This window comes from Tachyglossus aculeatus, chromosome 1 (assembly GCF_015852505.1).
Source record: "Tachyglossus aculeatus isolate mTacAcu1 chromosome 1, mTacAcu1.pri, whole genome shotgun sequence".
Taxonomy (NCBI): domain Eukaryota; kingdom Metazoa; phylum Chordata; class Mammalia; order Monotremata; family Tachyglossidae; genus Tachyglossus; species Tachyglossus aculeatus.
Window position 1 is genome coordinate 66,397,905 of NC_052066.1, and position 23,059 is coordinate 66,420,963.

The 23,059-nt window shown below is 44.5% G+C and overlaps 1 protein-coding gene across 1 annotated transcript in view; it reads left to right on the forward strand.

Moving 5' to 3' along the window:
• The window catches only part of C1H3orf70 (chromosome 1 C3orf70 homolog), a 63,486-nt gene extending 45,481 nt beyond the window's left edge, over positions 1-18,005 (forward strand). Inside the window, exon 2 of the mRNA XM_038745087.1 lies at positions 17,068-18,005. Within this exon, the coding sequence (XP_038601015.1) occupies positions 17,068-17,624 (557 nt within the window). The 3' untranslated portion in view covers positions 17,625-18,005. The remainder of the gene's footprint in view (positions 1-17,067) is intronic.
• Positions 18,006-23,059: the final 5,054 nt, after the last annotated feature.

Consider the following 23,059-nt stretch of genomic DNA (forward strand, 5'->3'; position numbering starts at 1 on the left):
GGCACATAATCAACTCCCTCCCTGCTAATTATCTTACTCCTTCCTCTTCTCGCACTCTTCCCTTCTTACTGAAGGCACAGCTCCTCCAAGAAGCCTTCTCTGACTCAACCCTCCTCTCCTCTTCTCCCACTCCCTTCTGTGCCACTGTTACTTGCTCCTTCATTCATCCTCCCTCCCATCCCACAGCACATATGCATATAAAAGTATATATTTGTAATTTATTTATTTATGGGTATTAATGACTGTCTCCCCCTCTAGACTGAGAGCTCACTGTAGACAGGAATGTGTCTGTTTGTTGTTATATTGTACTCTCCCAAGTGCTCAGTACAGTGCTTTGCACACAGTAAGCACTCAATGAATATGATTGAATGAATGTCTCGTATCCCCCTATTGCCACTTCAACACTCCTGTAATAGGGAAAATAATAATAATGGTGGTATTTGTTAAGTGCTTACTACGTGCTGAGCACTGGGGTAGATACAAGATAATCAGGCCCCATAGAGGGAAGTCACAGTCCTAGTTAGAGGGAGAACAGGAATTGAATCCCCATTTTGCACATAAAGTAATAATAATGGCATTTATTAAGCGCTTACTATGTGCAAAGCACTGTTCTAAGCGCTGGGGAGGTTATAAGGTGATCAGGTTGTCCCACAGGGGGCTCACAGTCTTAATCCCCATTTTACAGATGAGGGAACTGAGGCCCAGAGAAGTGAAGTGACTTGCCCAAAGTCACACAGCTGACAATTGGCGGAGCTGGGATTTGAACCCATGACCTCTGACTCCAAAGCCCGTGCTCTTTCCACTGAGCCACGCTGCTTCTCTAGTGGGGCCCAGAGAAGTGAACTTACCTGCCCCAGACCCCACAGCAAACGAGTGGCAGGGCAAGGATAGAACCCAGGTCCTCTAATGTGGCTTCTAAAACTTGTGAATTCACCCTCCTTTCCTCTCCCGCCCTGCTGTAAGTATAGATGGACAATATGTTTAAACCCTGTTGCTCATCCCCACTTGTGATTTATTTTAGCACACTTCTCCCCCAATAATCCTTTTGACAGTGATGGGGTCTGTTTTCTCTATTGTATTCTCCCAAGTGCCTAGTAGAAGAAGCAGCGCGGCTCAGTGGAAAGAGCCCGGGCTTGGGAGTCAGAGGTCATGGGTTCTAATCCCGGCTCCCTCACATGTCAGCTGTGTGACTTTGGGCAAGTCACTTAACTTCTCTGGGCCTCAGTTACCCCATTTGGAAAATGGGGATTAAGACTGTGAGCTCAATGTGGGACAACCTGATTACCTTGTATCTACCCCAGTGTTTAGAACAGTACTTGGCACATAGTAAGCGCTTGACAAATACCAAAATTATTATTATTATTTATTGAGCACTTACTATGTGCAGAGCGCTGTACTAAGCACTTGGGAGAGTACACTATAACAATATCCCTGACACATTTCCTGCCCCTTTCCTCCACCAACTCACCCACCGTACCTACCTGCTGCTCTTTTCACCCATTTTTTCCCCAATTTTCTCTTTTCATACTTCCCAAACTAACTGCATCCCACTATTCATTCTTTCAGTCAATCATATTTATTGAGCGCTTACTGTGCGCAGAACAATGTACTAAGCTCTTGGGAGAGTACAGTACTATCTACTCTCCTTGCCTCAATCCCCTTGCTCAAACTATTTCCTCATCTTGGAACTCCTTCCTCCCCAAATTCAGCAGACTACAGCTATCCCCACATTCAAAGCCCTCCTAAAATCCTTCCTCCTTCAAGTCTTCCCTGATTAATTTCCCATCACCCTGTTATCTATAAACCCATCAGCCACCTCTAAACATTTAAGACTTTTTTTATACCCATCCTCAAGACTTTTTAATACAGTGTCATTCAATTGCACATTTGATTACATACCTTGATTACTGTATTTGTAAATATTTTTTATGGTTACTTCCCCCATCCCTGCCAGGGTATAAGCTCTTTGAGGTCACGGAACAGCTCTGGTCCAACAGTTCATTCAGACACAGTCTCTGTTCCACAGTGGACTCACGATCTAAGTGGGAAAGGACAGAATTGTAAAAATAGGAATAAGTCACAAACAATGAGAAGCAGCGTGGCCAAGTGGAGCGAGCAGGGGCCTGAGAATCAGAAGGACCTGGGTTCTAATCCCCGCTCTGCCACTTGTCTGCTGTGAGACCTTGGGCAACTCACTTCATTTCACTTCAGTGACATCATCTGTAAAATGGGGGTTAAGACTGTGAGCTCCATGTGGGACAGGGACTGTGTCCAACCTGATTAGCTTGTGACTCACCCCTTCCCCCAGCGCTTAGTACAGTGTCTGGCACATAGTAAGCACATAAAAAAAATGGGAGCAAGTGAAAACCCAGAATTCGGAAATGAAGAACAGCTCATGGGAAAATAATTCTTGGAGATGGGGGAGGCTGATGCAGTTCCAAACATCTAGCAACGCAGAGAAGCAGCATGGCTCAAAGGAGCCCGGGCTTGGGAGTCAGAGGTCATGGGTTCTAATCCCGGCTGTGCCGCTTGTCAGCTGTGTGACTTTGGGCAAGTCACTTAACTTCTCTGTGCCTCAGTTACCTCATCTGTAAAATGGGGATTTAGACTGTGAGCCTTACGTTGGACAACCTGATCACCTTGTTTCCCCCCCCCCAGCGCTTTGAACAGTGCTTTGCACATAGGAAGCGCTTAACAAATACGACCATCATCATCCCCTTACTCCACATAGTTCCTGGGGCTTCTGGGGGCTCCAAATCTTTGTCTATTCTTTCCAACACCACATAGCTCTAGAGCCTTGAGGTGGGCCACTCAATAACAGTCAGTCAGTAGTATTTGAGCACCTACTATGTGCTGGACTTCAACCAAACACCTATTTTTTTTGGTATTTCATTCATTCATATTTATTGAGCATTTACTGTGTGCAGAGCACTGTACTAAGCTCTTGGGAAGTACAAGTCGGCAACATATAGAGACGGTCCTTACCAAACAGTGGGCTCACAGTCTAGAAGGGGGAGACAGACAACAAAACATGTAGACAGGTGTCAAAATCATCAGAACAAATGGAATTAAAGCTATATTCATTGTTGTATTTATTGAGTGCTTCCTGTGTGCAGAGCACTGTACTAAGCGCTTGGGAAGTACAAGTCGGCAACAGATAGAGACGGTCCCTACACAACAACGGGCTCACAGTCTAGAAGGGGGAGACAGACAACAAAACATGTAGACAGGTGTCAAAATCATCAGAACAAATAGAATTAAAGCTATATGCACAGCATTAACAAAATAAATAGTAAATATGTACAAGTAAAATAAATAGAATAATAAATCTGTACAAGTATATATACAGGTGCTGTGGGGAGGGGAAGGAGGTAGGGCGGAGATGTTGCCAACTTGGACTTCCCAAGTGCTTAGTACAGTGCTCTGCACACAGTAAGCGCTCAATAAATATGATCGAATGAATGAATGAATGGGGAGGAGGAGAGAAAAAGGGGGCTCAGTCTGGGAAGGCCTCCTGGAGGTGGTGAGCTCTCAGGCTTTGAAGGGAGGAAGAGAGCTAGCTTGGCGGATGTGTGGAGGGAGGGTGTGCTTACTATGTACCAGGCACTGTACTAAACACTGGGGTAGATACAAGCTAAGCAGGTTGGACGCAGTCCCTGTCCCTCATGGGGCTCACAGTCTTAATTCTCATTCTACAGATGAAGAACCTGCGGCACAGAGAAATGAAGTGGTTAGCCCATGGTCACATAGCAGACAAGTGGCAAATCCAGAATTAGAACACAGGACCTTCTGACTCAAAAGCCTGGGCTCTACCCACTAGACCACACTGCTTCTCCTCTTCTGGACAAGTGTCTTCCCTGAATTTGTGTTAACGGGGTGGAGAAGGCTTGCCATCCCAAAACATCACCATTTCTCCTCTTAACATGGACTCACTGAACCAGATGGCTCGTTATATGTTTGTACATATTTTTTTCTCTATTTATTTATTTATTTATTTTACTTGTACATATCTATTCTATTTATTTTATTTTCTTGGTATGTTTGGTTTTGCTCTCTGTCTCCCCCTTTTAGACTGTGAGCCCACTATTGGGTAGGGACCATCTCTATATGTTGCCAACTTGTACTTCCCAAGCGCTTAGTACAGTGCTCTGCACACAGTAAGCGCTCAATAAATACAATTGATGATGATGATGATGATGAAGAGAGTGGCAACCGTTATGGCCATTCTCATGGGCAACGCTCTTGCTGCTGGCTGCCTTAATAATAATGATATTTGTCAAGCCCCTACTATGTGTCAAGCACTGTTCTAAGCACTGGGATAGATACAAGTTAATAATAATAATAATGGCACTTATTAAGCGCTTACTATGTGCAAAGCACTGTTCTAAGCGCTGGGGAGGTTACAAGGGGATCAGGTTGTCCCATGTGGGGCTCACAGTTAGTTTGGACACAGTCCCCGTTCCACATGGGGGTCACAGTCTTAATCCCCATTTTACAGATGAGGGAACTGAATCGCAGAGAAGTGACTGGCCCGAGGTCACACAACAGACAAGTGGCGGAGCCGGGATTAGAACCCAGGTCCTTCTGATTCCCAGGCCTGTCCTTTATCCACAAGGCCATGCTGCTTCTGAGGATGTGGCAGAGTGTGACAGCTTCCAGCTTTTATAAATGGCGAGACTCCTCCTGGTCTTGACTAGGGCAAGCCTGACCACAAATGCACCCTGAGGTGGTCTAATTAGAGGGTGGCCTGGAGATTCTGGGATAGCTTCCTTGCCCCTTCTTCCCTTATCTGGGCCAATCCCGGAAGCCTGGGAAGGGACAGGAAGCAGGGGAAAGAGGCAGAGCTGGGTGGAAAGTAAGAGAAAGGAAATTTGAGCAAAATGTACAGGTAATAATTATAATAATAATAATGATGGTATTTGCTAAGCGCTTAATATGTGCAAAGCACTGTTCTAAGCGCTGGGGGGATACAAGGTGATCAGCTTGTCTCACGTGGAGGCACACAGTCTTCATCCCCATTTTACAGATGAGGTAACCGAGGCACAGAGAAGTGAAGTGGCTTGCCCAAAGTCACACAGCTGACAAGCGGTGGAGCTGGGGTTTGAACCCATGACCTCTGACTCCAAAGCCCGGGCTCTTTCCACTGAGCCACACTGCTTCTCCAAAAAGTACAGGTCGAAGCACAAGTAATAATAATAATAATAATGGTATTTGTTAAGCGCTTACTATGTGCAAAGCACTGTTCTAAGCGCTGGGGGGCTACAAGGTGATCAGGTTGTCCCACGTGGGGCTCACAGTCTTCATCCCCATTTTACAGATGAGGTAACTGAGGCACAGAGAAGTTAAGTGGCTTGCCCACGGTCACACAGCTAAGAAGTGGCAGAGCCGGGATTCAAACCCATGACCCCTGACTCCCAAGCCCGGGCTCTTTCCACTGAGCCACGCTGCTTCTCTAGAGGGAACTGGAGAACAGTGGAACATGAACTCTGGCCAACTATGTTGTGGAGCCCGTTATTGGGTATGGACCGTCCCTATATGTTGCCGATTTGTACTTCGCAAGCGCTCAGTACAGTGCTCTGCACACAGTAAGTGCTCAATAAATACGATTGAATGAATGAACGAATGATGCTTCTTTGTGCCTCAGTTTCCTTATCTGTAAAATGGAAATTAAATCCTATTCCTATTTAATAATAATGATGATAATTATATTATTATTACAATAACATAATATATAATATAAAATATATAATAATATAATCTAATATATAATATATTATATAATATAATTATAGCATATAATAATTATTATAATTATCACAATAATTACTATTATGTTATTTATTATAATATTAATATATTATTATAATTATTATATATTATTATAATGATAATTATTATTGTTGATAATGATGGCAATAATGATAAGAATGATGATAATTGATAATAATGATAATTATTATTATGATGGCATTTGTTAAGCACTTACTATGTGTCAGGCACTGTACTAAGCGCTGGGGTAAATACAAGCACATCGGGTTGGACACAGACCCTGTCCCATGTGGGACTCACAGTCTCAATCCCCATTTCACCGATGAGGTAACTGAGGCACAGAGAAGCAAAGTGACCTGCCCCAAATCACACAGCAGACAAGTGGCTGAGAACCCATGACCTTCTGACACTCAGGCCTGTGCACTATCCACTCACCATGCTGGACTTTAGAGCCAGTTGTATCCACCTCAACGCTTGGTACAGTGCTCGGCACACAGTAAGCACTCAACAAATACCACCGTTATTATAATTATTGCTACCATTATCATACTATTGGAGAAGAACAGGACCGGGAAACTGGTTAGGGCAGGGAGCGATAGAGCGGGCCCTTGATCTGGAGCAGATGAGGGAGAAAAGCGCTTAGTACAGTGCTTTGCACGCAGTAAGCCCTCAATAAATACAATTAAATGAACAAAGGGGAGATTCCCTCCCCCTCCCCCCTGCCTTACCTCCTTCCCCTCCCCACAGCCCCTGTATATATATTTGTACATATTTATTACTCTATTTATTTTTACTTCTACATATTTACTATTCTATTTATTTTATTTTGTTAATATGTTTTGTTTTTGTCATCTGTCTCCCCCTTCTAGACTGTGAGCCCGCTATTGGGTAGGGACCGTCTCTATATGTCACCAACTTGTACTTCCCAAGCGCTTAGTACAGTGCTCTGCACACAGTAAGCGCTCCATAAATACGATTGAATGAATGAATGAATGAATGAATGATTCATGTCTGTGGTTGGATGGGACTGCATGAATCAGTTTCCTCATCTGTAAAATGGGGAGTAAATACCTGTTCTTGCTCTCCTCTGGTCTGTGATAATAAACGCCATCATCATCATCATGTGCTACTATGCTGTGTGCTGCTATGTGCTATGGCGTATATAATAATAATAATAAGTAGTATTATTTTTATGGTATTTGTTAAGCACTTACTATGTGCCAACACTGTTCTAAGCACTGGAGTCGATACAAGTTAATCAGGTTGGACACAGTCCCTGTTCCACATAGGGCCCTTACTCTTCATCCATTCATTCATTCAGTCGTATTTATTGAGCGCTTATTGGGTGCAGAGCACTGTACTAAGTGCTTGGGAGAGTACAATACAACAATAAACAGTCACGTTCCCTGCCCACAGTGAGCTTACGGTCTAGAGGGGGGAAGATAGTCCTCAATGCAAATAAATATTTTACAGATGAGGTACATGAGGCCCAGAGAATAATAATAATGATGATGATGATGGTTTTTGTTAAGCACTTACTATGGTATTTGTTAAGCACTTACTCCTCTGGTCTGTGATGCCCCTCATGGGACAAGGATTGCGTATGACCTGATTATCTTTCATCTATCCTAGCGCTTAGTACAGTGCGTGGCACATAATAAATGCTTAACAAACACCAGTTATTACATTAAAAAAAGCCTTTGTTGAAAATGTTATCCGGTCCCTGGGTCTTAGATTTTCTCGTCTTAATTCAGGGGTGAGGCTGTGATATGAGAAGAAAAACGGGATTTTCTTTTGAATTTGAGCGCACCATGGTCCTGAACTCGTGGCTCAATGCAGACTGCAGGAATAACCAGAGAGGGGTATCAGTAATGTTACCCGAAGAGTAATGAATGTCCTTGGGAGAAAAACAAACATAACTGTGATGCAGTATATGAAACCCAGAGTACTGAACTGTGGAAGTAATTTCCCTCAAGCCATGCAATTTTATACGATCCTTTTTTTTTTACAGCAGATTTACCTCCCTAATTATATTTTGCTTGGGCTAATATTAAAATTAGCTTTCATTCTCTGAACACTCTGTGCTTCATATGTCAAGAGAGAAGCAAATTTAACAGCATCAGATCATTTCTTCCAAGGGGCCTTTGTTGAACCAAACTGCGTAGCTGGTTTTTAAAAGACAGTGTTGGCCTCTTCACTCCAAATGGTTTTCACGAAAAACCTTATTTTGTACATTGGGTTATTTTCCCCCTTTGGGTTACCAATGTACTTCAACCCTAATGAAAAAGTACCAGCTTTTTCATTAGACCCATGTTACAAAAGGAGGGAATATCAACTCTCATTTTAATGAAAGGGTATATTAACGGTTGTATCTGTTTTTATCTGATTAAGATTTTGAGGCTCGTAATAATAACTTGGTATTTATGAAGTGCTTACGGTTAAGAACTGAGCTAAGTACTGGGGATGCAACACAATCAGACACAGTCACATATGGGACTCACACCAAAGGAGGGAGGGAGACATGTATTTCCCATTTTACAGAGGCATAGGGAAGTTAAGTGACTTGCCCAAGATCACACAACAGGCAAATGGTAAGGCTGGTCAATAATAATAATGATGGCATTTATTAAGCACTTACTACGTGCAAAGCACTGTTCTAAGCGCTGGGGAGGTTACAATCAATCAATCAGTCGTATTTATTGAGCGCTTACTGTGTGCAGAGCACTGTACTAAGCGCTGGGGAGGTTACAAGGTGATCAGGTTGTCCCATGGAGGGCTCACAGTCTTAATCCCCGTTTTACAGGTGAGGAACTGAGGCCCAGAGAAGTTAAGTGACTTGCCCAAAGTCACACAGCTGACAACTGGCGGAGCCGGAATTTGAACCCATGACCTCGGACCCAAAGCCCGTGCTCTTTCCACTGAGCCACGCTGCTTGCTATTTATTGTGGCCCATAACCTTGGCATTATCCCCAACTCATCCCTCTGATCCATAGAAGTAGTGTGGCCTAGTAGAAAGAGCATAGGCCTGGGTGTCTGAGGACCTGGGTTCTAATCCTGACTCCGTCTCTTACATGTTGTGTGATCTTGAGCAAGTCAGTTACTTCTGTGTGCCTCAGTTACCTCAAGACTGTGAGCCCGCTGTTGGGTAGGGACCGTCTCTATATGTTGCCAATTTGTACTTCCCAAGCGCTTAGTACAGTGCTCTGCACACAGTAAGCGCTCAATAAATACGATTGAATGAATGAATGAATGAACTGTAAAATGGGGGTCCAGATTGTGAGCCTCTGTGGGACACGGGCTGTGTCCAATCCGATGATCTTGTCTATACCCCAGTGCCTGCCCTTAGTACTTAGTGCAGAGAAGCAGCGTGGCTCAGTGGAAAGAGCCCGGGCTTTGGAGTTAGAGGTCATGGGTTCGAATCCCGGCTCTGCCAATTGTCAGCTGGGTGACTTTGGGCAAGTCACTTCACTTCTCTGTGCCTCAGTTACCTCATCTGTAAAATGGGGATGATGACGGTGAGCCCCACGTGGGACAACCTGATCACCCTGTATCCCCCCAGCTCTTAGAACAGTGCTTTGCCCATAGTAAGCGCATAATAAATGCCACTATTATTATTATTATTACTTAGTAAGCATTTAACAAATAGCACAAAAATTTCACCTCACACATTCAATCTCTTACTAAATCATGTCAGTTCTACTTCACAACATCTCCAGAATATGGCATTTTTTCGCCATCCAGAGCACTGCCTTGCGGATCCAAGCATTTAAGTTCATTGTGGGCCAGGAACGTGTCTGCTAATTCTGTTGTAGTGCACTCTCCCAAGTGCTTAGAACAGTGCTCTGCACATAGTAAGTGCTCAACTGGCATAGTGGATAGAGCCCAGGCCTGGGAATCAGAAGGTCGTGGGTTCTAATCCTGGCTCTGCCACTTGCCTGATATATGACCTTGGGCAAGTCACGTCACTTTTCTGTACCTCAGTTCCCTCATCAGTCAAATGGGGGTCGAGACTGTGAGCCCCTCGTGGGACAGGGACTGTGTCCAACCCAATTGGCATGTATCCACCCCAGCGCTTAGTACAGTGCCTGGCACATAGTAAGCACTTAACAAATACCATAAGCACTTAACAAATAATAATAATTAATAATAATAATAAATACCACTGATAGGTTGATTGCCACCTTTACTACCGCATCAGCCTCCATGCCGACCTCCCTGCCTCATAGCTCTCTGATCTCCAATCCATACTCTTTCTGCCTGGATGATTTGTCTGAAAAATTGCTTAGTCCACATCTCCCAATTTCTCAAAAACTCCAGCAGTTACCCATCCACCTCCGTAACAAACGGAAACTCCTAGGAATTTCTGGAATCTACCCCGGTACTAAGTAATAATAATAATAATAAAATAATAATAATAATAATGGCATTTGTTAAGTGCTTAATATGTGCAAAGCACTGTTGTGAGCACTGGGGAGGATACAAGGTGATCAGGTTGTCCCACGTGGGGCTCACAGTCTTAATCCCCATTTTACAGATGTGGTAACTGAGGCACAGAGAAGTTAAGTACAGTGATTGGCACATATTAAGTGCTTAACAAATGCAACAATCATTATTATTGTTAGTATTCTATTACTTTGCGTGGCACTGCTCACTGGCTTTGGGAAACCTTGTTGGGGCGCTTCTTCTGAAGAGCCAGGGACTTCAGGCAGCAAAAGCAGCTGCATTTCCATTTCTAGGAGCTGTCACGTTGTTGGGTAGGGACCGTCTCTGTATGTTGCCGACTTGTACTTCCCGAGCGCTTAGTACAGTGCACACAGTAAGCGCTCAATAAATATGATTGAAAGAATGAATGAACTTCACTTTTCTCAGGCAAAATAATAGCAGTACTAACAATAATAATGATTGTGGTATTTGTTAAGCACTTAGTATGTGCCAAGGCACTGTACTTAGCACCAGGGTAGAATCCAGAAACTCATAGGAGTTTCTGTTCGTTACGGAGGTGGATGGGTAACTGCTGGAGTTTTTGAGGAGTTGGGAGATATGGACTAAGCAATTTTTCACTTCTCTGTGCCTCAGTTACCTCATCTGTAAAATGCACAGTGAGACTATGAGCCCCGTATGGGACAGCAACTGTGTCCAACCTCATTTGTTTGTGTCTACCTTAGGGCTTAGTACAGTGCCTGGCACACAGTATGTGTTTAACAAATACCATTATAAAAAGAAAGGTTCAGAAAGATTACCTAATGGTGGGGCTCTAAGGGCTTGGACTGGAGAAAGGAAAAAAGGGCTCCAGACTCAGTTTCCCTTCCACCGCAAAAGCTCTGTGCTCATTAACCTGAGCCCTCTTCCTCAACCTTCTCTGTCATGAAAAAGGGATTGAATCAGCAGAGACTTGGGAATTTTTGTCCCATTTTAACGTGGCTTTGCAGCAGGTATTATCCTTCTTTACACATGGCCCAGAGATGAAATTCCTCAGCAGGGAAGTTGAGAATAGAAACGAAACTTCCCAGACCCCAGTTCACTGTCGCTCTCCCTGGGAAGCACCTCTGCATCCTTTCCTCTTTCTTCCATGGCTCCAAGGCTGTTATTAAATAGACAAAGCAATATTTCAGTCAACTGGCCCATAAAAAAGGGAACAGTCAACTTATTCCTTTGTAAAATGGAAAGGAACGCTTAAGAAAAACCCATAGAAAGAGTACCCAAACTAGGGCAGCAAACACTTCTGTCGATGAAAAGAAAAGTGTTTCAACATCCCAGCTCTGAATATGCTGGCCAAATCTTGGTATTCTGGGAATCTCTGTGGATTCATTCATTCAGTCGTATTTATTGAGCGCTTACTGTGTGCAGAGCACTGTATTAAGCGCTTGGGAAGTACAAGTGATGTCTATTGGACAGAATATCTGAATAATTTAAACCCTGGTCAACTATCCTCTCATACACTTTCAAAGATTCCGTTAATATTGAGAAGGGTGAGACATAGAGTTCTAGATAAAGGTTGGAAGTGGGGAGGTGATCTGAAGATTTAAAAAATAATTCTCCCAATACACTGTTTTACAAACTTCTCCATTTGGATGGCATCAGTTAAAATTTGAATCGAACATTGTCAACAAATTATTTCCATTCATTTGGGCATTCGGAGGGTGCAGTGTATTAATTCAGTCAGTCAGTTCGTCATATTTATTGTGCGCTTACTGTGTGCAGAGCACTGTGCTGACTTGGAAGAGGACAATTTAACAATAAACAGACCGTTGCTACATAGTAAATTTTAATTTTTCATTATTAACAAATATTTACTGAACACCCACAGGTGCTGAAAAGTCTTTAGTGATTGAGTGGTCCTGGCTTTAGTTTTCCTTAAATAGCTTGAAGTACATCATCCTAGCAACGGAGATTAGCCAATTTGGTGTACTCCTGCTGATAGTTCACAGATTTCAATTCTAAGAATAAGAATTTTCCTTCAAAGTCCCTCATTTATGGACTGTCCCAGGAAGAAGAAACCATCTTAAGGACATGATATCCAAACTAGCCTTGGAAAACTAGCCTTCCTTGATGTCATTTTAAGTGGATGGAGAGAAGGAGGAGCTTTTTAAAAAAAGTTATTTTGTTTTATATACACTTGTGATATTTGAGCTATAAACCTGGGCTGAGGCGAAATTACTCATAGACCTGTCAGTTCTGATAACCAGATAAATGAATAACAACGAATTTACAAAGGTTCACCATGGGTAGAGAACAGGGGGTTGATTAGACGATCATCCTGAATTATAATCACTCGACAGTAGTAGTAGTAATAGTTGTTGTTGTTAAGGTATTTAGTTAGCACCCACTGGAGCAATGTGTTATATTAAGCAGATGCTTTAAAGCACTTAATCACCTTGCCCCCTCCTACGTTACCTCACTAGCAGCGTGGCTCAGTGGAAAGAGCACGGGCTTTGGAGTCAGAGGTCAGGGGTTCAAATCCTGGCTCCGCCGCTTGTCAGCTGTGTGACTTTGGGCAAGTCACTTAACTTCTCTGGACCTCAGTTACCTCATCTGTAAAATGGGGGTTAAGATTGTGAGCCCCACATGGGACAACCTGATCACCTTATATCCTCCCCAGTGCTTAGAACAGTACTCTGCACATAGTAAGCGCTTAACAAATACCAAAATTATTATTATTATTACTTTCCTACTACAACCCAGCCTGCACACTTCATTCCTCAAAGGCTAACCTTTTCACTGTAATAAGAATGATAATAATGGCACTTATTAAGTGCTTACTCTGTGCAAAACACTGTTCTAAGCACTGGGGAGGTTACAGGGTGATCAGGTTGGCCCACAGGGGGCTCACAAGTCTTAATCCCCATTTTACAGATGAGGTAACTGAGGCCCAGAGAAGTTAAGTGACCTGCCCAGAGTCACACAGCTGACAAGTGGTGGAGCTGGGATTTGAACCCATGACCTCTAACTCCAAAGTCCATGCTCTTTCCACTGGGCCACACTGCTTCTCTGTACCTAGACCTCCGCTATCTCACCGCCAACCTCTCGCCTATATCCTACCACTAGCCTAGAGTGCCCTCCCTATCATCATCATCATCAATCGTATTTATTGAGCACTTACTTTGTGCAGAGCACTGTACTAAGCGCTTGGGAAGTACAAATTGGCAACACATAGAGACAGTCCCTACCCAACAGTGGGCTCACAGTCTAAAAGTGGGCTCACAGTCTAAAAGACAGATAATTGCTCTCTCCACTTCAAATCTTACTAAAGGCATATGTTCTCCAAGAAACCTTCCCTGACTAAACTCTCCTCTCCACTTTTTCCACTCTCTTCTGTGCCGCTCTTACTTGCTCCTTCATTCATCCTCCCTCCCCACAGCACATATGTATATGTCTGAAATTTATTTATTTATTTAACTATTCATTTATATTAATGTCTGTTTCCCCCTCTAGACTGTGAGCTCGTTATGGGCAGGAATGCCTCTGTTGTTATACTGTACTCTCCCATGTGCTTAGTACAGTGCTTTGCACACAGTAAGTGCTCAGTAAATACGATTGAATAGATTCATTCATTCATTGTCGCTTTTTTTTGAGCACTTACTGTGTGCAGAGAATTGTACTAAGTGCTTCGGAAGTACAAGTCGGAATCATATAGAGACGGTCCGTACCCAAGAACGGGCTCACAGTCTAGTAGGGGGAGACAGACAACAAAACAAATCATGTAGACAGGTGAGAAGGGGGAGACAGACAAGAAAACAAAACTTGGAGACGGGTGTCAAAATCGCCAGAACAAATAGAATTAAAGCTATATGCACATCATTAACAAAATAAATAGAATAGTAAATATGTACAAGTAAAATAGAGTAATAAATCTGTACAAATATATACAAGTGCTGTGGGGAGGGGAAGGAGGTAGGGCAGGGGGGTGGATGGGGAGGAGGAGAGGAAAAAGGGGGCTCAATCTGGGAAGGCTTCCTGGAGGAGGTGAGCTCTCAGTAGGGCTTTGAAGGGAGGAAGAGAGCTAACTTGGCGGATGTGTGGAGGGAGGGCATTCCAGGCCAGGGGAAGGATGTGGGCCGGGGGTCGACGGCGGGACAGGCGAGAATGAGGCCCAGTGAGGAGGTTAGTGGTGGCAGAGGAGCGGAGGGTGCGGGCCGGGCGGGAGAAGGAGAGAAGGGAGGAGGGGGTGAGGGGATGGACAGCCTTGAAGCCGAGAGTGAGGAGTTTTTGCCTGATTCCTAGGTTGACAGGCAACCACTGGAGATTTTTGAGGAGGGGAGTGACATGCCCAGAGCATTTCTTTAGAAAGATAATCCAAGCAGCAGAGTGAAGTATAGACTGAAGTGGGGAGAGACAGGAGAATGGGAGATCAGAGAGGAGGCCGATGCGGTAATCCAGTTGGGAAAGGATGAGAGATTGAACTAGCAAGGTAGCGATTTGGATGGAGAGGAAAGGGCGGATCTCGGCGATGTTGCGGAGGTGAGACCAGCAGGTTTTGGTGACAGATTGCAGATTGGATGTGTGGGGTGAATGAGAGAGCGGAGTCGAGGACGACACCAAGGTTGCGGGCTTGTGAGATGGGAATAGATGCAGAATCCATCAGTCAGTTACATTCCCTCCCTACAAGGAGTTTACACTGAAACTTTCATTTTCTACATTGGTAAAATAGACATTCTAGCCACCTAGCTATTTCACCGGACTATCAAAAAAAATCAGAAATTAATACTTGTGAAAAATGTTGAGTTTTCATGGACAAGTACTAAGTACCAACTACTGATATTAATAGACATTGTGAAAATTTGTTGGTTGTACCTTCACAGCATCGCTAAAATAATAATAATAATGTCATTTATTAAGCGCTTACTATATGCAAAGCACTGTTCTAAGCGCTGGGGAGGTTACAAGGTGATCAGGTTGTCTCACGGGGGGCTCACAGTCTTAATCCCCATTTTACAGGTGAGGTAACTGAGGCCCAGAGAAGTGAAGTGACTTGCCCAAAGTCACACAGCTGACAACTGGCGGAGCCGGGATTTGAACCCCTGACCTCTGACTCCAAAGCCCATATTCTTTCCACCGAGCCATGCTAAAATCTGCTCTTTCCAGATTGTTGTCACGTTGATCCAAGCAGTGTGGCTTAGTGGAACGAGCACAGGCTTGGGAGTCAGAGGTCATGGGTTCTAATCCCGGCTCAGCCACTTACCTGCTGCAGCCACTTTGGCAAGTCACTTAACTTCTCTGCGCCTCAGTTATCTCATCTGTAAAATGGGAATTGAGACTGTGAGCCCCACGTGGGACAACCTGATCACCTTGTATTTACCCCAGTACTTAGAACAGTGCTTGGCACATAGTAAGCGCTTAACAAATAACATTATTATTATTATTGTTATCATTATCCCATCCCTCCTTATCAACTGTATCAGCCTCCTTGCTGACTTCCGTAGCTTCTATCTCTTTCCTACTCCAGTTTGTACTTCACTCTGCTGTGTGGATCATTTTTCTAAAAAAAGTTCAGCCCATCTTTCCCCACTCCTCAAGAACCTCCAGTGGTTGTCCATCCACCACCTCATCAAACAGCAACTCATTACCATTGGCTTTAAAGCAGTCAGTCAGCTCGCCCCCACCTATCTTACCTCGCTGATTTCCTATTCCAACGCAGCACATTCACTTTGCTCCTCTAAACTCCAACCTACTCACTCTACCTCAGTCTCATCTATCTTGCCACCAACCCCTCGCCCACATCCTGTCTCTAGCCTGAGCCCGTTGTTGGGTAGGGACTGTCTCTATATGCTGCCAACTTGTACTTCCCAAGCGCTTAGTTCAGTGCTCTGCACACAGTAAGCGCTCAATAAATACGATGGAATGAATGAAAGAATGAATGGAAGTCCCACTCCATGTCTGACAGGCGATCACTCGCCCCAACTTCAAAGCCGTATTAGAATCCCATCTCCTCCAAGAGGCCTTCCCTGACCAAGCCCTCATTTCCTCTACTCCTTCTCCTACTGCCTCACCCTCGTGCTTGGATTTGTACCCTTTATTCATCCCACCTCCAGCCCCACTTATGTACACATAGGCAATTTATTTTAATGCCTGCCTCCCCCTCCAGACTGTAGGCGCATTGCGGACAGGGAACGTGTCTGCCAACTCTGTTGTATTGTGCTCTCCCCAGTTTTAAGACAGTGCTCTGCACTCAGTATACACTCAATAAAACGAGTACTTGATCTATTGAGGGACCAACTCCCCACAGTAATAGACGTGGTTAAAAACGTCACCTATAGAGAAGCAGCGTAGCCTAGTGGCAAGATCATGGGCTTGGGAGTCAGAGGTCATGGGTTCTAATCCTGGCTCTGCCACTTGTCCGCTGTGTGCCCTTGGGCAAGCCACTTAACTTCTTTGTGCCTCAGTTCCCTCATCTGTAAAATGGGGATTAAGACTGAGCCCCATGTGGGGCAACCTGATTACCTTGTATTTACCCCAGCACTTAGTACAGTGCTTGGCACATAGTAGCTCTTAAGAAATACCCTAATTATTATTGTTACTGTTATATAATAGGGTTTCACTGACTGTTTATTTGGAAATTAGTGAAGTATTCATTCATTCAGTCATTTACTGAGCGCTTACTGTGCACAGAGCACTTTACTAAGCATTTGGGAGTGTACGATAGAATAATAAACGGACACATTCCCTGCCCTCGGTGAGTTTCCAGTCTAGAGGACCTTATAGGATCCTTTGGCTCTAACGAGGACTTAGTAGAAAGTTCAAGAAGGTACCCTGTGAGAGGCATCTTTAGGATTTCCTCTGCTCTCTTTGTGTTTCCCGCAGGCAAATACGTGTATCAGCCCATGACCCCCGTCGAACAGCTTCCAAGCACCGAAATTCCCGCCAGGCCCAGAGAGCCCACGAACACCATCCAGATCTCGGTCTCCCTCGCCGAACACTTTTTGAAATTCTCATCGGTCTTCCAGCCCCCCCTGCCCCCCGACTCGCCAAGGTACTGTACCATTTCAGACCTCTTCATCGACAACTATCAGGTTAAGTGCATCAACGGGAAGATGTGCTATGTTCAGAAGCAGCCGCTTCCCCATCCCCCGAAAGTGAGCCCGGAGGAGCTCCCTGCCCAAGGTGCCTTAGCTTCGAAAGAGAACGATACGCCAAAAATAGATCACTGCTCTTCTCCCTCGAGCTCCGAGGACTCGGGCATCAACGCGATCGGGGCTCACTACGTGGAGTCTTGCGACGAGGACACCGAGGAAGGAGGGGAATTGAGCTCGGAAGAGGACGACAGCCCGGAGAGCAGTTGGGAGCCGGATGAATGCACCCTTCTCTCGCCGTCGCAGTCCGACCTGGAAGTGATCGAAACGATAGAGACCACGGTGTGAGACGGCTGACCCATCGGGCCCGCGCCGAGGGATGTTGCCCGTCAAGTTTTTTGTACCTTTCTGTCTGGCGGATTTGTTTTTTCCAACGCAGACTTTCTAACCCGCATCTAATGAAAGTTAACACGTGCGCTGATGAGGCGTACGTATTCCTGGGTCTGTCTGACGGATGGTTTTAATATATCTGAGCTTTCTTAAATCTAACTCGTAACAATAACAGATTTGTTTTAGTACGAAAGGTGTTTTTCTCTTTTAACTCGTCACCCTGGTCGTGAATTAAGACTCACGAGTTTCATCCTGTGGGCACTTGAGAAATTGATTTTTTTTAGTGGTATTTATTAAGAGCTTACTATTGCTGGGCACTCTATTAAGCGCTAGGGTAGATACAAGCAAATCAGGTTGTACACAGTCCTTGTCTAACGTAGGACTCACAGTCTTATTCCCCATTTTCCGCATGAGGTAACTGAGTCCCGGAGAAGTGAAGTGACTTACCCAAGGTCACACAGCAGACAAGTGGCAGTGCTGGGATTAGAACCCAGGTCCTTCTGACGTCCAGGCCTATGCTCCATCCATTAGGCCACCCTGCTTCCCAGTCGATTGCTTTCAAGGAAAAAAACCCAAACTAATTGCCACAAAGCATCATGGGGACAAAAACTACCTGGTACATAGGCTTCTATACTAAAATCACTATTCCCTTCATCTGGAACCATCTAAATTCCTGTTGGACCTCCCAGGGTCTCCATTCCTGCTGCTCTCATTATAGACTCCATATGGATTGTCTGACTTGGAATAGCTTGGAGAGATGCAAACTGCCATTCTCCTTAGCCCGGCCCCAGGAATGCAGTTCCAGACCATAGAGCCCTGCACACACTGGGACTCTTAGAAGTAAAAAGCTAAGCCCCAGTCCAAGGGGAAAGTGCTCAACGCAGAACCCAAGCTAAACAGACAATTCTGCAGCATCTCTTTCCCTCCTTCCCTCCTCCCTCTCGCCCATCCTTTCTTCCCTCCCTCCTTCTCCCCTTCCTCTCTCCCCTCCTTCCTTCCCTCCCATTTTCCCTTCCTTCCTTCCTTTCTACCTTCCATCCTTCCCTTCTTTCTTCCCTCTCTCCTCCGCCCCTCCCTCTCTCCTTTCTCCTTTCCTTCTTCCCTTCCTTTTTTCCTTTATTCCTTCCTTTCTCCCTCCCTTCCCCCTTCCCCTTCCATCACACTCCCCTCCCTTCCTTCCTTCCCAGCCAACAGAGAGTTTTAAATTCAGGTTCTCCATATGGTTGCTTTAGTCCCGCACTGCTGTATCCAGGTCCCACTATTCTTAATGGCCATGATCCTTGGCAAAAAAAAAAACCCTTAAAACTCTCAGGGTGTCTGGGCTAGAAGACACCCACTGGCAAACATGCAGAAAAATATCTACTAAAAATGTGGAAATGCTACAGCGAACAACCCCGTCGGGTTTAGGAAAGATTTTGTTTGATTTATTTGGTGTGCAAAACTCTAAACTGGCTTGGGGAAATTTGGATTGCGATTCTGTTTGAAGCCTGCATTTCTAATAATCATTTGAAGCTGGGAGGGTTGCATGTTAAATGGTGAATCAAGATGTGATATCTGTGACATGTTCCCAACACAGTACCGTGATTAGGACTGCTAGAGAAAGGACACAACAAATATCACCTTCAAAGGCAGTTGTCATAATAATAACTGTGGCATTTGTTAAGCACTTATTATGTGCCAAGTGTTGTACTGAGTGCTGGAGTACATAGGGAAGCAGCATGGCCCAGTGGATAGACCATGAGCCTGAGAGTCAGAGGACCTGGGTTCTATTCTCTGTTCCTCAGCTTATCTGCTATGTGACCTTGGGCAAATCACTTCACTTCTCGGTGCCTCAGTTACCTCATCTGTAAAAATGGGGATTAAGACTGTTAGCTTCATGCAGGACGTGGGCTGCGTCCAACCTGATTATCTTGTATCTACTCAGTGCTTTGTACAGTGCCTGGCAAATAGTAAGTGCTTAAATACCATTAGGAAAAAAAGGCACTTACTATATGCCAAGCGCTGTTCTAAGCGCTGGGGTAGATATAAGTTAATCAGGTTGGACAGAGTTTCTGTCCTACATGAGGCTCACGGTGTAAGTGGAAGGGAGACCAGGTATTTAAACCCCATTTTACAGGTGAGGAAACTGAGGTTCAGAGAAGTTAAGTGACTTCCCCAAGGTCACGCAGCAAACAGGCAAGTGGGATAGCTGAGATCAGAACCCAGCTCCCCTGATTCCCAGGCCTGTGCTCACCTTAACACATCCAACAATTTTTCCCAAAATCCTTTTATGCTGAGTATTTTAGTTTAGTACTATCTCAGCAGTTTGCCGTTTTTCTCCAAGCTTTCAATCTTTTGAGATGCCAAGGAAATCTGAAAGTCCAGAATGGTGACGACGAGGCTAAAATAATTGGAGATGAAAAAAACTTCTCTGGGGTCCGTCCTGTCTCTGACAGCACAGAATTAGCTGGTTGGTGCATTGTCAGTACTGCGGCATTACGATTTTTTATTTGTTATGGCAGTGAGCACTTTAGGAGGCAAGAAGCTGTCTGATATATCATCCTCCTGTTTCTCCATTTGGCATGCTGTACAAAACGCCCACACAACAGAATACACAATATTATTTTCTATGTTTGTACTGCTTTCAAACTGTAAGCCTGACTACAGTGTGTTCTAAAGAGCAGAACTTGTTGCGATTTACAAGTCAGAATGTGTATTTACCTTAAAAAATAGTATTTATAGGAACTTTGTACAATAAATCAGGGATACAGCTGGGGGGAAAAACAACCTGATTTGCCTGTCCTCTTGATAGCTAGCTTGCACAACACACAGAGAGAGCTCAGAAATAGGGTAGGATTTAGGGCTGGGAGGATGTGAGGGAGGGCCTGCCTGGAATAGGTGTGGTTGGATCTGAAAAGTGGCAGCTCACTTAAGGCCTGTAGTATTTGGTGTAGGAATCCAGAAAAATCTGTTCACTCTAGCTCAGGTGCCCAGGGGAGCGGTTATTTGCTGGACTGCATCATATCAGAAATTAAATTTGCAAAAGAGAAGCAGCACAGTCAGGTGGAAAGAGTACCTGGAAGTCAGAGGACCTGGGTTCTAATCCCCGTTCCGCCACTTGCCTGCTGTGTGGCCTTGGGCAAGTCACTTCATTTCTCTGTGCCTCAGTTATCTGTAAAATGGGGGTTAAGACCATGAGCCCCTTGTGGGACACGAACTGTGTCTAACCTGATTAACTTGCATGTATCCCGCTGCTTAGTACAGTGCCTGGCACATAGTAAGTGCTTAACAAATGCCATTAAAAAAAAAGTCAAGAGACGATAGATTGAAGATTCCAGCAGCAATAAGTAGCTCGGCCCTCCATACCTTCTGAAGAAAGCAGAAATAGTCATCATCATCATCACCATCAATGGTATTTCTAGAGTGCTTACTGTGTACAGAGCACTGTATTAAGTACTTGGGAGAGTGACTACAACAGTCCTCCTCATGGCCCAACTTCACCCTCCCCACTTTACATTTGCTATTTGGGATGCAAACTTGTAATCGAAGACCATGAGACAACTCCCAGTTCTCCAGGTTATCCGTTGGACTCGTCTATCTGATGGCTAGTTCTATTACAGAAATGAACCAACAGTTTAGAACTGCTGAAAGATTGTCAAGGTCCTCAAACTCCACAAGGCCGGTCAGCATCCACAGGAAAAAAATGTGGGGGAAAGGATTCTGGGCCATAAGAAGAATGGGTTGCATCCAGGGGAAGGAGTGACGTTAGTGATCTTCTAGGGGAAAATATTTGGACGTTTGCTCGATCTCTTATTTTTTTAAACTCCTTAACTGCCATAAAACTCTGTCCCGATTTTATCAAGAGTGTTTCCGTCTAGTAATAATAATGGCTAATGGTCACTTTAAGCATTTGCACAATCTAAATTCAGGCCCACCGCTCTATGATTTAGCAAATGATACTGGATCCCAAATAGATCTGAAATAGCCATTTCTAAACAAGCACAAGTCAAGAAGCAGTTTTCTTTTTATCTGTTGTTCTCTGAAGAATTATTTGGGATTGGAACCAATGTTAGTAGATTATACACAATTGACAGTAAATACAGTTTGTTCTCTTATGTTCGAATTCTGAAAAGAACTTAAAAAAAGGATCTGTAAAGTGTGTAATTTTTATTTGCAGTCAAGACCCTTCATATCCTGTATTGTAGGAAAAAAAAAAAATCTTACCTCTGTATTCCTGATGATATATTGCTAATTTGTATAAGCATATTTATAGGCACTTTAGAAAATGTTTAGACTACAGTGTGTACTATAGAAATTGAACATGAATGGTTATATAAGAGTAATAGTTTTTTGACTTAGTTGCACTTGAGAGATATAAAAACTTTATAGGTTGAGTTTCTTCTATATAAGACAGAGGACTTGTTAAGACTGAGACCGAAAGGGCATAGATGGATGGCTTTTAATAACAACAACAACCACCAAAAAAAAAAAAAAATCCAAACACTTATGGCATAGTTGTGGCATAAATATTCATATATTTAAATAATAATTATGGGACTGGTTAAGCGCTATGTGCCAGGCTCTGAACTAAGCACTGGGGTGGATACAAGCAAATAGGGTTGGACACGGTCCCTGTCCCACATGGGGCTCACAGGGGAGACTGGAAAAGAGACAAATGATGTGGAATTCATCGTGACTTAGTCACAGAGGGGTCTGCTGAGGGCGGAACAGGGGTCAGTAGGTGGAGGGCAGGGGAAAAGGGGTGGATTGGTCACCTTTGGTGCCGACAGGTTGGCAGGGGTTGAAGAATCCTTCCCTCTTCCCCACCAGGCCCAATAGCCTGCACTCTGGACTTAAGAAACGTCCCCAGGGGAGAGCCCAACCAGGCAACATCCTATCCTATCAGTCAGTCAATCGGATTTATTGAACGATTACTGTGTGCACAGCACTGTACTAAGCATTTGGGGGAGTAGAGTAGAACAATAAGCAGACCCATTCCATGCCCGCCACGAGCTTACAGTCTAGAGGACTCCAGCAGTCAGCACGGTCCTGGCTTCTGCTGACGCTGTCACTGTTAGGGAGCCGAAGGTTCCTGGGATGGGATGGGATGCAGAGCTGCCTAGGTGTTGACGCTCTGCGAGCCCCTTTCCCGGTTTCCCCACATTGCCAATTCTACAGCGGGGCCAAGAGTTGGTAAAGAGTGGGAAGGGGGAGAGGAGGGATAGATCACGGGTCTGGTCCGCACTGGAGCTGTCTGCCCCACCTCCCAACCTCTCGGGGTCTCTGACCTCTACCACCTCTTCCAGCTCTCTCCATCCCTGGAGAATCCATGTGGGAAAGAGCTAACACAAACCCGGAGGCTTTGGTCTTTCAGTGCCAGAGTCATCTAAGTCCTCTGGGGGCTTGGCGCAGAC